We start from the raw sequence: 14,782 nt of genomic DNA on the forward strand, positions 1-14,782 counted from the left end.
CACTTTGTTGTAGTTTGGGTAGGCCGTGTGTTTCTAGAAATTTATCCATTTCCTCTAGGTTTTCAAATTTGTTGGAGTATAGTTTTTCATAATATTCTCACACAGATATTCTTGACTTGAAAGAATAAATCAGAATTTGCAAAGGTTTATCTGAAAAATAAAGAGCCTTAATATCTTAAAGTTGTAAAAATAGTATTCATCAACTATTCAGTTTGTAGCAGAGTGTGTGCTTTCTCCAACATGATTGCACTTCATCCTCAGAACAGGTAAGTATTGGAGAAACTGAGTTGTGGGGAGATTAAGAGACTCACCCAAGCTCACAGCCATTACATGGCAAAGGGTCATTCAGTCCAGCAATCTAGTAGGCTCTGTTGCTCTGAAGAAAACCATCTCCGTGATCTTCATTCCTACTGTAGTTCGGCAAGAAATCACCAATAAACTACATAACTGTTGCCACCGAGGTGATTCGACTCATAGCGACCCTATAGGACACAGTAGAACTGCCCACAGAGTTTCCAAGGCTGTGATCGTTACAGAAGCAGGCTGCCATGTCTTTCTCCCACAGAGCGGTTGGTGAGTTGGAACTGCCGACCTTTCGGTTAGCAGCTGAGCACTTAACCACTGCACCACCAAGGCTCCTTCTTAGGGTTCCTAGGATTGACTAAAGGCCATGAGAACAAAGACTTTCACTTCTCTCAACAGCAACAGAAAGACAGCCTACTGCTGCCGAGTAAAGCCCCACATCAGAAGGCAAAGTGCCGGGGGGAGATAGCCCCTCGTAGCCCCTGTTGGAAGAAAAGTCCTTATTTCCACAGCCAATAAGCCATGCTGGAGACACCACCTTTGAGTCTCCTGTTCCTTGGGGAGGTGGAGTAGCCACACCAGGCTGAGCAGATTCAAGGGCTTTCCAGAAGCAGGTTCCAACAAGCAAACAGCCGACCATCACCAGAAATCTCATGAACAGTTGGTGGTACAACAACTACAGAAAACAATTTGACTTTATCTATAAAGTGATGCTGAGCAGACTATACTCCCTAAAATCTCACTCCTAGATAGGTGTTGTTGATTCAGCTCTGACTCTTGATGACCTTACGTAAAACAGAATGAAATGTTGCTCGGTCCTGCAACTCACCAAGGGTCTCCCTCACCCTCGCTGACCCTCTACTTCACCATACATGATGTCCTCCTCTAGCGACTGATCCCTCCTGATGACATGTCCAAAGCAGGGGAGATGGACAATGTTCTGCTATGATCCATAAGCTAATGGTGGCTAATTTTCAAAAGTAGATCACCAGGCCTTTCTTCCTAGTCTGTCTTAGTCCAGAAGCTCTGCTAAAACCTGTCCACCAGGGGTGACCCTGCTGGTATTTGAAATACCAGTAGCACAGCTTCCAGCATCATAGCAACATACAAGTCACCACAGTAGAACAAACTGACAGATGGGTGCTAGACTCCTAGGTATACACCTGAGGAAACATCTTCTCTGTGCACATTGTTTTGAACACCAGAACACTGGAAGCAATCTAAATGCCCCTCAAGCAAGAATGCATGAATATATTATGCTACATTCATGCAACGAAGCACTCCATGTTCACCTTTCATACTGCAGATGAAATAAGTCTTCTTTTACCAGAGCTACATGGATAAATGCAAAAATGTAAGGCTGAACAAAAATAGCAACTTATAGAGCAGGGTAGATTATGCCTCACAGGCCAAATCCGGCCCGACCCCAGTTTTGTACGACATGCAAAGTGACCCTAATTTTTTTTTAATGTTTGAAAAAAATCAGAAGACTAATATTTCATCACACTTGACAGTAACATGAAGTTCAAACGTCAGGGTCGATAAATACAATGTTATTGGACCACAGCCACGTTCACTGGTTGATGCTTTGTGTATGGCTGCTTTGGTAGTTGAGTAGTTGTGACACAGACTCTACGGCCTGCAAAGCCTAAGGTATTTACTATCTTGTGCTTTACAGAAAAAGCTTGTGGCCCGTTATAAAACAATGCAGATATTCACATTTATTAATATATAAAATTTTAAAAGCATATAAAACAAGACCATCGAAAGAAAAACACTGGTTCCCAAACGGTACGCTGAGGTGCACCGGAGCACTGCCGTGAACTCAGGCATCGTGGAATAGTGCGGTGTGATTAAGTACCTCTGTGTGTGGCCCTTCTAGTCGTGGTCTTGTAACTCCCACCCAGGTGATTGGGAAGGACTGTGTGACAGGGTAATTGTGGCTCACTGGGGGATTATTCAGTTTTGCCTTAAAAGAGAGCCAATTCCAGAGCAGAGGAGAGGAGTCCACTACCAAGAAAGGAGAGACCAGCAGGAAGGAGAGACCAGCAGAACACCCAGCAGCAGAGACCCAGCAGCAGGAGATGGTGCAGTGGGCTTCCTGGCCCACGGAAAGAGAAAGCTGAGTGTCTCTGGGCAGAGAATGAGGGCCAGGGAGAAGTGTGCCTGTGAGCATGGCTGAGAAGAGGCTATCCTGATGGAGAACTGTATCCTGAGTGTTTTTGAGCCTGAACTGTAACTGTTACTTCCCTAATAAACCTCATAATTGTGAGTATGCTCTGTGAGTTCTGTGAGGCCACTGCAATGAATTATCAAACCCAGCAGAGAGTGCTGTGGGAGGGACGGTTGGTGCCAAAGTTGATAAAGATGGTGGAGAGAGGAGGCATGTTTGACCTCTGCCTTATATAAATCAGCCTTGGGTTGTTGACCTTGATTCTCCTTCCCCCTTGGGAAGTTAGAGGAGGTCAGACACTGCCCTATGTTATTTGAACAAATAGTTCAAATTTTTGTGGAAACTCGGCAATACTCAAAGGCTGTTGGACACAGCAAAGATGACTAGTTTGAAGTAGGTCACTGTTTCAACATGAAATCGACCTACATTCCTTCCAATGACATCATATATTTGCAAAGCTAGATTTTTGGTAGTCACTTCAGCAAAAAGCAAGAACTGTGTGAACATCCACATGGAATAGGAAAGGTAGAGGTGTCCACTCTGATTCTGGGGTTTGAGGAGTTGTGCAGTGCTCAATAGGTACACATATCCCATTAATAAGTTATTTAAGAATAAGACAATATTATTTTTTTCTTTCAATTTATATGTATTATTTTTTCAAACAGCTACTAAGCTGTTAGGGCAGTGGTAGTTCAGGGGTAGAATTCTCGCATTCCATGTGGGAGACCCAGGTTCAATTCCCAGCAATTGCACCTCTAGCGCAGGCACCGCCTGTCTGTCAGTGGAGGGTTGTGTGTTGCTATAATGCTGAACAGGTTTCAGCAGAGCTTCCAGACTAAGATGGACTAGGAAGCAAGGCTTAGTGATCTACTTCTAAAAATCAGCCACTGAAAACTCTATGGATCACAACGGTCTGATCCACAACCAATTATGGGGCTGGTGCAGGGCCAGGCTGCGTTTTGTTCCACTGTGCAAGGGGTAGCCACGAGTTGGGGGATGATTAGATGGCAGCCGGCAACAACAATAACAACTGAGTTGTTAGGACATAAATACTCCATAAATCGTTTGGACCTAACTACTTAATAAATGGAAGCATTAGGGATTTCTTTTGGCCTTGGCTGCCATGGACTGAGAAAATGTAGAAACCACTGCTATGTATCTTCTGTGGATGCATACACATGTGGTAAAAGTAGAAAATCATGCCAAGAAATGATAATCCTCCAATTCAGATTAGTGGCTCTGTCTAGGGAAGCAGAAAAGGGATTAGGATCAGGGAGGGAACCCAGGGACGTCAGCTATGTCTCTCATGCTTCATTTCTTTAAACAAAAAAATCTAAAGCACACACAGCAATAAAACCCAATGCTTTGAGTCAATTCCGACTCATAGTGACCCCTACAGGACAGACTAGAACTGCCCCATGGGGTTTCCAAGGAGCGACTAGTGGATTTGAACTGCCAACCTTTTGGTTAGCAGCCCAGCTCTTAGCCACTGCGCCACATGTAGCAATTACACTATGATTTATCAAAACTGAGTGATGGGAACATGTGTGTTTGTTATATTAATCTGCGTACTTTCCTGAACACTGTATACTTGGAATATTTCACTCATTTTTTTTAAAGGGTAGAGGACTAGCTGATGAAAGAAAAGAGGGCTACTTTATATAAAAGTATGTGAAGAGAAAAGCAAGGTAGAATAAAGTCTGGACAGACGAGAGAGTGTGGGGAGGAACGAGATTAGGTCCCAATCTATGTAAGAGAAATCGGAACTAATGGGAAAAGAAAAAACAACCTACTTGACAGTTAGGTCTTCCTGAATATAGGGGTTAAAAACACTACCCGCGATTAGCAGCTTCCTGGATGGTAGTACATGACCTTCAGACAGGGTCTCCAATAAGCCAGCACTACTCATTTATTTAATTAGGAATAAAATCGCTAATGGAAAAAACTGCAGGTATCATAACCAAAAGGGAACCCAGGCTGAGGTCTGAATAACACAACAAGAGAGAGGTGGGGAGAATTATAGCTTAGAAAGCTGCAAGATCCCTTGACATCAGATTTTTTAAAAGGGTGGATGAAATTATAGGAATGTTTAGTTTGGTCTGGTTTTCCTCTACCAAAATGAAGGAATAATTAAAAATTTCATAGCAATGAAAATGGGAACAGAGAACAAGCAAGTAGCTGGGTGTGCCCACCAGCAGCCTCCAGATGTCCAAGTAGGAAGATTTAAAACTGCTCCCGAAGGACACGGAGCGAGGGAAGCAGGGAGGAAAGACCGCGATCAGAGGGGGTCTCCACAAGACCACCTTCAGTTAGCACAGTGAAAAAGAAGTGTTTTTTAAAAAGCATGCTTAAAGTAGGAGGGAGAAGAGTAGACTGCACTATGGGACATAAAATGATACTCGTGAGAGTTGGCTTCTTAGCTCAAGTAGATACATGAGACTAAACGGGCAGCTCCTGTCCAGAGGTGAGATGAGAAGGCAGAGAGGGTCAGGAGCTGTTGAATGGACACGGGAAATCAGGGGTGGAAAGGAGGAGTGTGCTGTCACAGTATAGGGAGAGTAATTAGGGTCACATAACAATGTATGTATAAATTTTTGTATGAGAGAGTAACTTGAATTGTAAACTTTCACTTAAAGTACAATAAAATAAAATAAAGCAGAAGGGAGAAAAGAACAAAATGCAATCCACCACTGCTGGGGGATCAACACAATTTAATCCCATTGGTATTATTTTCAAATGTGACCATCTGCTATAGACAGGTCATCTAAAATAAAAAATACAGTGAAACCTGTGAGAGTCAGAACTCAAAGGGACTGCCTTGTTTTTCCAGGTGCAACAAGTTTTCTGCCTTTGACAGGGTGCACTCTTACCACTTTTCTGTCGCTATTAGCGGAAAATATTTGAGTTTTCCTTCTCTGACAGGTTTCCGCCTTATATAGGTGCTAGTTTTCACAGGTTTTACTGTATATCTATTTTTAAATGGGAATGAATGGGAACAGGTAAGGAGATATAAGAAAATCACTTAGAAGAGTGGAATGATTGTCTGCACAGGCTCTGGCAAAAGAGAGATGTGTGTTAGCATCCTTCCGGCCACTTAATGTCTGTGTCATCTGGGACGTGTTACATAATCTCTCTAAGTGTCAGCTGCATCATGCGTAAAATGGGGATGATAATGCCCATCCCACAGAACTGTTTCAAGGATTAAGGAAGAAGGTAGATGAAGTAACTGCCAGGAAATGAGCATTTATTATGCAAAGTATTAACAAGGCTTTGCTTCCCAATCCGACTCAATTTGCCTTTTCATACTGATCTCTAAATCCTAGTCCTGAAATGTTCTAGGTGAAGATCAGTGCATGATTTAATTGGGTATTCATCTCCCGTTTCTCTTCTGCTGCATGTATATGTATACTTACGGACCCAGGAAACTCTGGAGAACACAGCCCGGGTTTGTATGATTTTCTATGTATAACAAGGAGAAGCAAGCATCACAATCAGTTAGGTTAACTTCTTGACAAGCACTTCTGGATGAGGACGAAAAATGTCAAATGTGAATAGAACATCTAAAGCCACCAAAGCCTCCCATTAAACCCACTGCTGTCAAATGAATTGTGACTGTTAGCCATCCTATAGTTCACAGTACGGTTTCCCATAGCGTTTCCAAGGCTGTTATCTTTACAGAAGCAGACTGCCACATCTTTCTTCCTCAGAGCAGCTGGTGGGTTCGAACTGCCAACCTTTTGGTTAGCAGTCGAGCGCTTAACCACTGTGCCACCAGGGCTCCTTAAGGCTCCCATAGATCACTTTAAAGTCAATAAGGTTAAATGGCACACAATATCCTTTAGGCTATGACATGTATACCAGTGGTTCTTTATCTTTGTTTGAGTCATGGACCCCTTTAGAATCTAATCAGAACTATAGAGCCTTTCTCCATTAAAAAAACAAACAAACAAACAAAAAAACTACATATTCATAGGTATAAGTTTGCATTTAATTATGAGAAAACAAACCCAAAAACCAAACCCGTTGCCATTGAGTTGATTCCAACTCATAGAGACCCTATAGGACAGAGTAGAACTGCCCCATAGCGTTTCCAAGAGAATTAATTATAAGAGGGGGGATAATTCTGGATCTAATTATGGAAGGGGGGCAATTCTGTATTTCATTACTGGAGATTCCCAGGGTGGCTGGTGACTCTCAGTTGAGAACCTCTGGCTATAAAGATGGACCAAATACGAAGGATATACTGCACTCGTTAGCAAAGGCAAGGACTTCATTCGAAAATTGGAATCTCAACCAAATGAAGGGAGCAGAAAACAAATTTTAAGAATCCAAGGTTCATGTTGAAGTTTTAAATTCCTACAAATAGTTTAAAAATGAGATTTAAAAAAGAAAAAAAAACCCACTAGGAACTCAACGTTGTTTTTCTTTTTTTATATAGAGCATTTTCTTTCTTTAAATTAATGAGGCAATTTCATCACCTTTTTACCTAAATTAACTTCTGCTATTGTATTTTTTTTTTTTTGGACTTGGAATTTAGTTCTGTCTCTGCCCCTTTCTCTTTCTCTTGTTTTTTTAAAATAACACATGATCAGGGTTTGATGCCAGAGAACTATCCCCCTTCACAGCGGTAAATGGAAGTTAAATGGAGTCCCACGAGGGCTGCTGGCTAAAGAGAGAAACAGAAAGGGACCAAGGTGGCCGTGGCACTTTTCCAAACACTCTCATGACATGTTTTGCTCTACTCTAACTCATACAATTAGTGAAATAAATATCTCTGTTTTAAATCTAAATTGAATATTGATTCCATTATCTTTGAATAATTATTGCAGAGGAGACAAAATAATTCCTTCCGTGTGTGTGTTAGGATAGAAAAAAAATTAGCCTAAAGGTACCTCGGCAAAACCAGTACTATGAAGAAAATTCTAAGAGGTGCCCATCATTCCTTACGGTTCTTAATCTCATGATGTAAAATTACTTAATCCCACAGCTGCACTGTGCTCACCTCTGAGCTTCTGTTCGTGTGTCTGCCTCTCACACTAGGTTACAAGTTACCGGAGAGCAAGGAACATGTCTTAATCATCTTTAATTCCCAGTTCCTAGAATATTATTACTTGACATATAACGGAAACTCAGTAAATGTGTACTGGAGTAAACTATTTCAGAGGGCTTAAATATATTTTCAATTACTTCTTTTCTAGGGCATTGTTGTTAGTTGCTACCAAGTTGATTTTGACTCAGAGAGACCCTGTGTGTGCCGGCTGTGATCTTCCAGAAGAGGATCACCAGGCTTTCTTTCCAAGACACCTCTGGGTGGGTTCAAACCACCAATCCTTCAGCTAGTAGTCGAGCACTTAACCATTTACACCACCCAGGGAATACCGAGGAAGGAAATTGCTAGATCATTTGCTCATATTCAGTTCCACCAGAAATTCTACCAGATTCCCCTTTTTCTGTGAAATGTCTTTTCAGACCCTTTGTCCATTTTCCTGTTACACTATTTATCATTTTCTAAAAATCAATCCAGAGTCCTAGGTGTTTTACATATCCTGAATGCAAATTATTTGTCTATTAACTATGCAAATCTACCATCTTCCAATGTATCACTTTTCTTTTTAATCTTGTATCTTTTATCATACATAATTTATTTTTCAATGTAACCAAAATTATCAATCTGTTTCTTTTGGTTTTGAGGTTTTTATGTCTTGTGTAAGAGATCCTTCCCTACTATGTAAGTGCCTGGGTGGTGCAAATGGTTAATGTGCTCAGCTGCTAACTGAAAGGTTCGAGGTTCGAGTCTACCCAGAGGCACCTTGGAAGAAAGGCCTGGTGGTCTACTTCTGAAAAATCAGACACTGAAAACCCAGTGGAGCACAGTTCTACTCAGACAAATGTGGGGTCCTCATGAGTTGGAATTGACTCAGCGATAATTAGTGGTGGTCCCTATTCTATAAACAACTACTTTTCCAAGAATCTGAATTCTTCCTCTGACTTCAGATACACCTTGATGTCTACTGCATTTAACTTCTGTAGAAAGATGCTAAAATGGGGGTCCTTCAGCCTCACTTTTATTTGAAGCCCCCAGGCAACATCAGTTGCTCCCACAGATAAAAGGATGATGCTAGACCACCGAGCAGGACTTCCAAAGAAGTTTGAAAACAGATTTTGCAACCCTAAGCCCAGCAAGCACCCTGAGGTTTCAAAAGGGTTAACAAGGTTAGAACCTGGAAAAGGATTTTTCAAAGAAAGTTATCAACGTGCAGAATCCCACCACATTAGGAAGGAGGGGAAGAATGAGGAGCTGCTTACCCCTTTTCTCGAGCTAGTGAGCAAGGCTTCGATGACCTGCTGGAAAAGCTCATGGGGGGCACAGTGGACTGGGGTATGAAAAGAAGTCTACAGTCAAGAGGCTGGCTGAAACAGTCTGTGGTAGCAAACCAGAAGGTCATGTCAGAGATAACTGCACTCCCACTGATGGCTGGCCAGAGGTCAAAGGTATGTGGTCCTGGAGACCAGATGCAGAACCAGCAGCTAGACTGTCTAACAGGGATGCTGCCCAGGAGGGCTTCTCAAGGACGTGGGGCCTCAGGTGGAAGGGGCTGGAGGGGTATCACTGAATGCCACAGCTTCTACCCTGGAGGAGCCGGAGGCAGCTAAGTACAAGATAAGGGGCACAGAGAAGAGGCCAGCCTCTGTCCCCTTCCCACTGATGGCTAGATAAAACTGAATGGAATTTGGCATTTTTGACTTTTATATAAGACTGGACATATATCTTAATTATTAAAATGAGACTATTCTTGCGACTGAAAGTGATCACCTGGATTAAAATATACGTATACTTTAGAGAGATCAGGTATTACCTGAGAGTGTGAGGGATCTACCAGAAATTTCCCTCAAGAACAGGGAAATGAACCAGAGCCACAGAGCAAGTCTGCTCAGGCCATAGGGGAGAGAACAGTGTTTCCTGACTCTGCCCTGGCTCTGCTGTTCAGGATACTGACTTTGCTTCCAGTATGCAAATGAAGCTGCCACCTCTTTGAGCGGTTAAGAGTTCAGCTGCTAACCAAAAGGTTGGCAGTTTGAATCCACCAGGCGCTCCTTGGAAATCCTATGGGACAGTTTTACTCTGTCCTATAGGGTCGCTATGAGTCAGAATTGACTCGACGGCAATGGGTTTGGTGAGTTGTAACACTATAGGGCTGGAGTCCTGTGCTGCAATACATACTTACTTAAGCCACTACTGCCAAATGTTTATACATAATGGAGCATGCTGTTGATATGATAAATATAATATAAAAGGCAGAGGGCCAAAATAAATGATTTTCAGGTTTTCATTATGGCTTCCACAGCAGGTAGATGAAACTCACCTCCTAGGAAATTGATGAGAGGCTGATTCAGGTCTTAAGCATTTCCAGGCTGAATGAAGCAGGTCTTATGGAACAAACCAAGATGACTCAGCAGTCTCAAGCAGCTTCTGAAGCACCCTGGAAATTGGTGTGCAGGGTGGGTACCTCACGGCTACCAATGGCTCCTCCCTACTCAGAGCTAAGCTTTTCAGTCTGTTCCCAACCAGTAGGACATTAGGACATACGGTAGACCCCAGATAGTGACCAAGCAAAAACTGAGATTGGACATAATACATGACATCTAAGAGTCATTTCTCAAAATGTAGTCTTCATTTTTCTCTGTGAGGAATGATTTTAACTTATTAACAGGAAAAAAAAAAACTAAATAAAAAAGGAAATATCACCTTCATAAATCATGCATCAATAAGGAGGGAAGAGTAACAACGAGTGTTGCTGTTAGTTGCCACTGAGTTGGCTCTGGCTACGACAACCTTATGTCTAACAGAAGGAAGTATTGCCTGATCCTGTGCTGTACTCATGACCGCTGATAGGAAGAGTGGCTAAGAATTATTCAGTGCTCACCATGTGTCAGAACTTGACATGTGATCTCCTTTAATCCATATTTCACACCCATGAGGTAAGCCCTTTTAAAAGCTCCATTTTACAGATAAGGAGACTGAGGCACAGAGGCGTTAACTTGGCTAAGGTTACACAGTGTCAAGGGAGTTGAGCCAGATACTCTGGCTCTTCTAGAGCTTGCCCTCTAAACCACCTGGCAACAAACAGATTTCATGGAAACGAATTCTCCCTCACTTGTAGCTGCTCAAAACTGGAAAGGATCATAGAAATAATTTTACCTTTGCAGAGTTCTTTCTCTTACTCATTTAATACTCATTAAAATATTGTAACATAGGTGTTCTCTTTTCATTAAGAGAGAAAATTGAGCCTGAGAGAAATTAAGTAACTTGCTTCTAGTCATACTAACAGTTAGGGTTTCTGATCCAACAGCTTCTAACTCTGGTGATGTGAGCTATCCAACTCATCCAACTTCTCATTTTTCAGATGAGAAGGTCTATAGGGGACACACTCAGAGAGGCTAATGGCCATTCAAGTTCACACAGAGAGCTAGTATACTTTGCATCTGTCACCAGCATACAGCTTAAAGATATCTTACCATGATAATCCATTGTCATGGATTGAATTGCATCCTCCAAAAATATCTGTCAACTTGGCTAGGTCATGATTCCCAGTATTGTATGACTGTCTACCATTCTGTAATCTGATGTGATTTCCCTATGTGTTGTATATTCTACAACTATGATGTAATAAAGATGGATTAGCAGCAGTTCTATTGATGAGATCTATAAGATTAGTTAGTGTCTTAAGCCAATCTCTTTTGAGATATAAAAGACAGAAGCAAGCAGAGAGACACGGGAACGTCATATCACCAAAAAAGCAGCGCTGGGAGCAGAGCGCAACCTTTGGACCCGGGCTTCCTGTGCGGAGAATCTCCTAGCCTAGGGGAAGATTGACAAGGACCTTCCTCCAGAGCCAACAGAGAAAGCCTTCCCCTGGAGATGATGCCCTGAATTTGGACTTGTAGCCTACTAGACTGAGAGAGAATAAATTTCTCTTTGTTGAAGCCATCCACTTGTGGTAGTTCTGTTATAGCAGCACTAGATAACTAAGACACCCATATTCTAAATGTGTGCTTGACAAAGCAAGGATTAGTAGAGAGCAAGAGGGCTCACTCAACATAAAATGGAGTGCTTTCTTCTACTTCTACAAGTTGTTTTATTTGTGGAGCTGATGCATCAGAACCACCACTACACATAAGTGCCTACGTTTTCAACGCCTGCTCTTACCCAGCCTCCTTGTCCATTAACTCTGCACTTAAGCAGTGATCAATCAAACAAATCCATTTAGACATCAAGCCTAGCCATTCTCATAGTAGACTTGATACTGAAGCAGCCAACTACAGGAGAGCTGTATATGTCAGGCCTTTGTGGAATGAAACGATATAAATCATCATCTGATTCTGACTGTGGGTCTATAAGAAATTCTTAAAACAGTCTCAATAACCCTGAATGAACATTGTCATGTCTGAGCAAAAAAGTGCACAGCTAAGTTCTTTCGTCCAGCAGAATCTCTTCTAGTATAATAATGCACTGCTGAGTTTGAGCCCAAGTCTGGACGTACAACGTTGAGGCAAAATGTGAAATAAGAAATTGCTGTGCTTGATCACAGGCATACGTGTGCCTAATGGAATTACCTGTTGGCATGTGAAAATCTGCCAGTGTAAACCCTTATATGTCAAATTAAGGGGCTGTTCTATGAATCCTTGTATATATATATTTTTGTCTTTCATTTTCTCACAGTCTTTATATCATGGGTGGGATCGGGGTTGGCACTGACTGAACGAATGCTAGACTGGAATATTCAACAAATACCAAGAGGGGTAGGTGCCATACAGGAAAGCTTGACAGCATCAAGAACTTTGGAATTCTTCCAACTAAAATTTCCGAATCTACTGACTGGGAATCTCCCCTCTATTAAGGTCATAAAAACACAGTAGGAGTTGAGGAAGAGAGAAATGACTTCAAATTCTTAATAGTATGATTACTACTAATAATGGCTAACATTTAATGTGCACTTCCTATTCTTAAATTATATATACCATTAGATAGTACTTTCCATGAGGCTAGGTCTGTTTTGCTCATCACTGTATCCCTTGCTCTGAGTGCAATGCCGTGCCTATAGTAGGTTCTCAATAAATACTTGCTGGATGACTATATGATCTCATTTAGTTTTCACAATAACCCTATAAGGTTTGTTATCAACATTGTACAGACGAAAGTATCGAGGCTCGGAGATATTACAAATGTGTCCGAGGCCACCAGCAAGGGTCAGAGCTCATATTCAAATCCAAATGTACTTGACACCAGACTCCTTGGTTCAACTACAACACAATTTCACTAGCAGAGACCAGACCTTAGGGCTTTTCTAAGGCTACCTGTGAAAGGTGGGTCCTAAAGACTACATTTCAAGTTAGTAACCCTATCACTCTGTTCCAGTCATCACCTTTTAAATTCCTTCAATATTACACAACAACTAAAATGAAAAGAAATGACTTACCTACAAATCCTTCTTCACCAACCAGCTTCAGAGCAATTTTATCAGCCAACACTGAGGAGTTGCCATGAGCAATGTTAGCAAAGGGGCCAGCATGCACGAACACAGGTGTCCCCTATGGAAGTAGAGGCAGAAATTTTAACCCCGAAGACAACGAGAAGAAAGTAAACCAAGATCAGTTTGGGGCAAACAAAGTAGAACAGACTGCAGGGTATTTAACTTGAGTTAATGATTCACCCAAGTCATTATTTCTCTCATTAACACTGCATATTTAATGCATAAAATCTCTCAAAAGGAGTTAGAACACCATGCACATGCTCAAAGGATCAAATTCCCTAGGTACTGAGAACTATGTGATTCCATATTTAATGCTGAACCAGAGAGAAAAAGCTCTTAGAGTCATTTCCTACTATAATTTTGATAAGCCACTGCTATTAGCTGACATAGTAACCACGAAATAGACTATTTACCTTACTTTATATTGCTCTGTACTATATGAAAACAAAAAAATGGAATTAGATCCTGATGGTCTACGAGGCGTATTTAAGTTTATTTTTCAGTAAGAAATTAGCCATTTCAAGAAAATTCTCAAATAAGTATAAAAATCAAAACAATTAATGAATTATGGGAATTAAGTCAGGGTGACTAAATAATGATCAAATTTATCAGAGGTTGTTTTTATATTGATAATTTGCTATTCTGAGTTTTGATAATTCTGTTTAAGTCTTCCTCATTGTTTAATTCCAATAGCACTGTCTTGCATGCTAGAGATCTGCTAAATATTACGATAATAGAAGTCTTTTGGTGTTGTAAATGGTTATGCTCTCACCTGCTAATAGAAATGTTGGAGATTCAAGTCCACCCAGAAGTGCCTCAAAAGAAAGGTTTGGCGACTTACATCCAAAAACTCAGCTGCTGAAAACCCTACAGAGCACAGTTCTACCCTGACACACATGCAGTTGCCTTGAGTCGGAACTTAATGATAATTTTTTTTTTTAAATTAAGATAACAAAAGCAAAGAGTAATTCTTATTAAAAGGATAAAAGAAACCAACATATAGGGGATTATAAAAAATGTTAGGTTTTAATTATTTCAACAAAAACTGTTTATATGTTAAATTCTTATATGGCTTGTTTATACTTTTACAATTCCCTTATGGATGAGAATAGATCTTAGCCTGATCTGAAAGGATTTATTCACGTGCATGCAATGTTCAGGCTTTATTCTGAGCTGAGCCCAGGTCCTTTAGGGTGTGCACTTGCAGCCAGGATTCTACCTGTGAAAACATGGCTGCTGCTGTTTCCCTGACAGGAGGGAAGACAGGGAGCCATGTGGGAGGTGGGAGGCTGGGAGTGATGGAAAGTTCCCATGAACCATGACAGGCAGTTAGCTGAACAAGCTTCAAAGATGAGAACGCCAACCAAAGCAGGAAGAAAGGAAGTGAAAGAAAAGTCATTTCGGAAAATGAAAAAGATACAGTTTATTAAGGCGACTTAGGTTTGGTCTGTATTTACTTTTCCTCCTAATGTCCTCAGGAAGCAAAATAAATAGGACACTGAGAATAACATACAAACATATGTGGAAATAAAGCTGAGATGATAAAACTCAGACATACTTGTTTGTGTATATGTACGTTTAATGTCTATAGCTCTGTTTTCTTGTTGGGTGTCATCAAGTCCCAGGCTGCAATCTTTTTTTTTTTTTAGTTTTTTTTTTATTGTACTTCAGGTGAAGGCTTACAGAACAAATACTTTCTCATGAAACAGAAGTACACATGTTGTTTTATGACATTGGTTAACAACCCCACAATATACCAACCCTCTAACTTCTC

The 14,782-nt window shown here is 41.1% G+C and overlaps 1 protein-coding gene across 3 annotated transcripts in view; it reads right to left on the minus strand.

The window, feature by feature from the left end:
- MTHFD1L (methylenetetrahydrofolate dehydrogenase (NADP+ dependent) 1 like) overlaps positions 1–14,782 on the minus strand; it is a 249,208-nt gene that overhangs the window by 117,901 nt on the left and 116,525 nt on the right. For all 3 annotated transcript variants that reach the window (XM_023729119.1, XM_023729120.1, XM_023729121.1), the window contains exon 20: positions 12,955–13,066. In XM_023729119.1, coding sequence (XP_023584887.1) covers positions 12,955–13,066 — 112 coding nt within the window. The remainder of the gene's footprint in view (positions 1–12,954; positions 13,067–14,782) is intronic.

The sequence above is a fragment of the Trichechus manatus genome, unplaced genomic scaffold (assembly GCF_000243295.1).
Source record: "Trichechus manatus latirostris isolate Lorelei unplaced genomic scaffold, TriManLat1.0 scaffold00002, whole genome shotgun sequence".
NCBI lineage: Eukaryota > Metazoa > Chordata > Mammalia > Sirenia > Trichechidae > Trichechus > Trichechus manatus.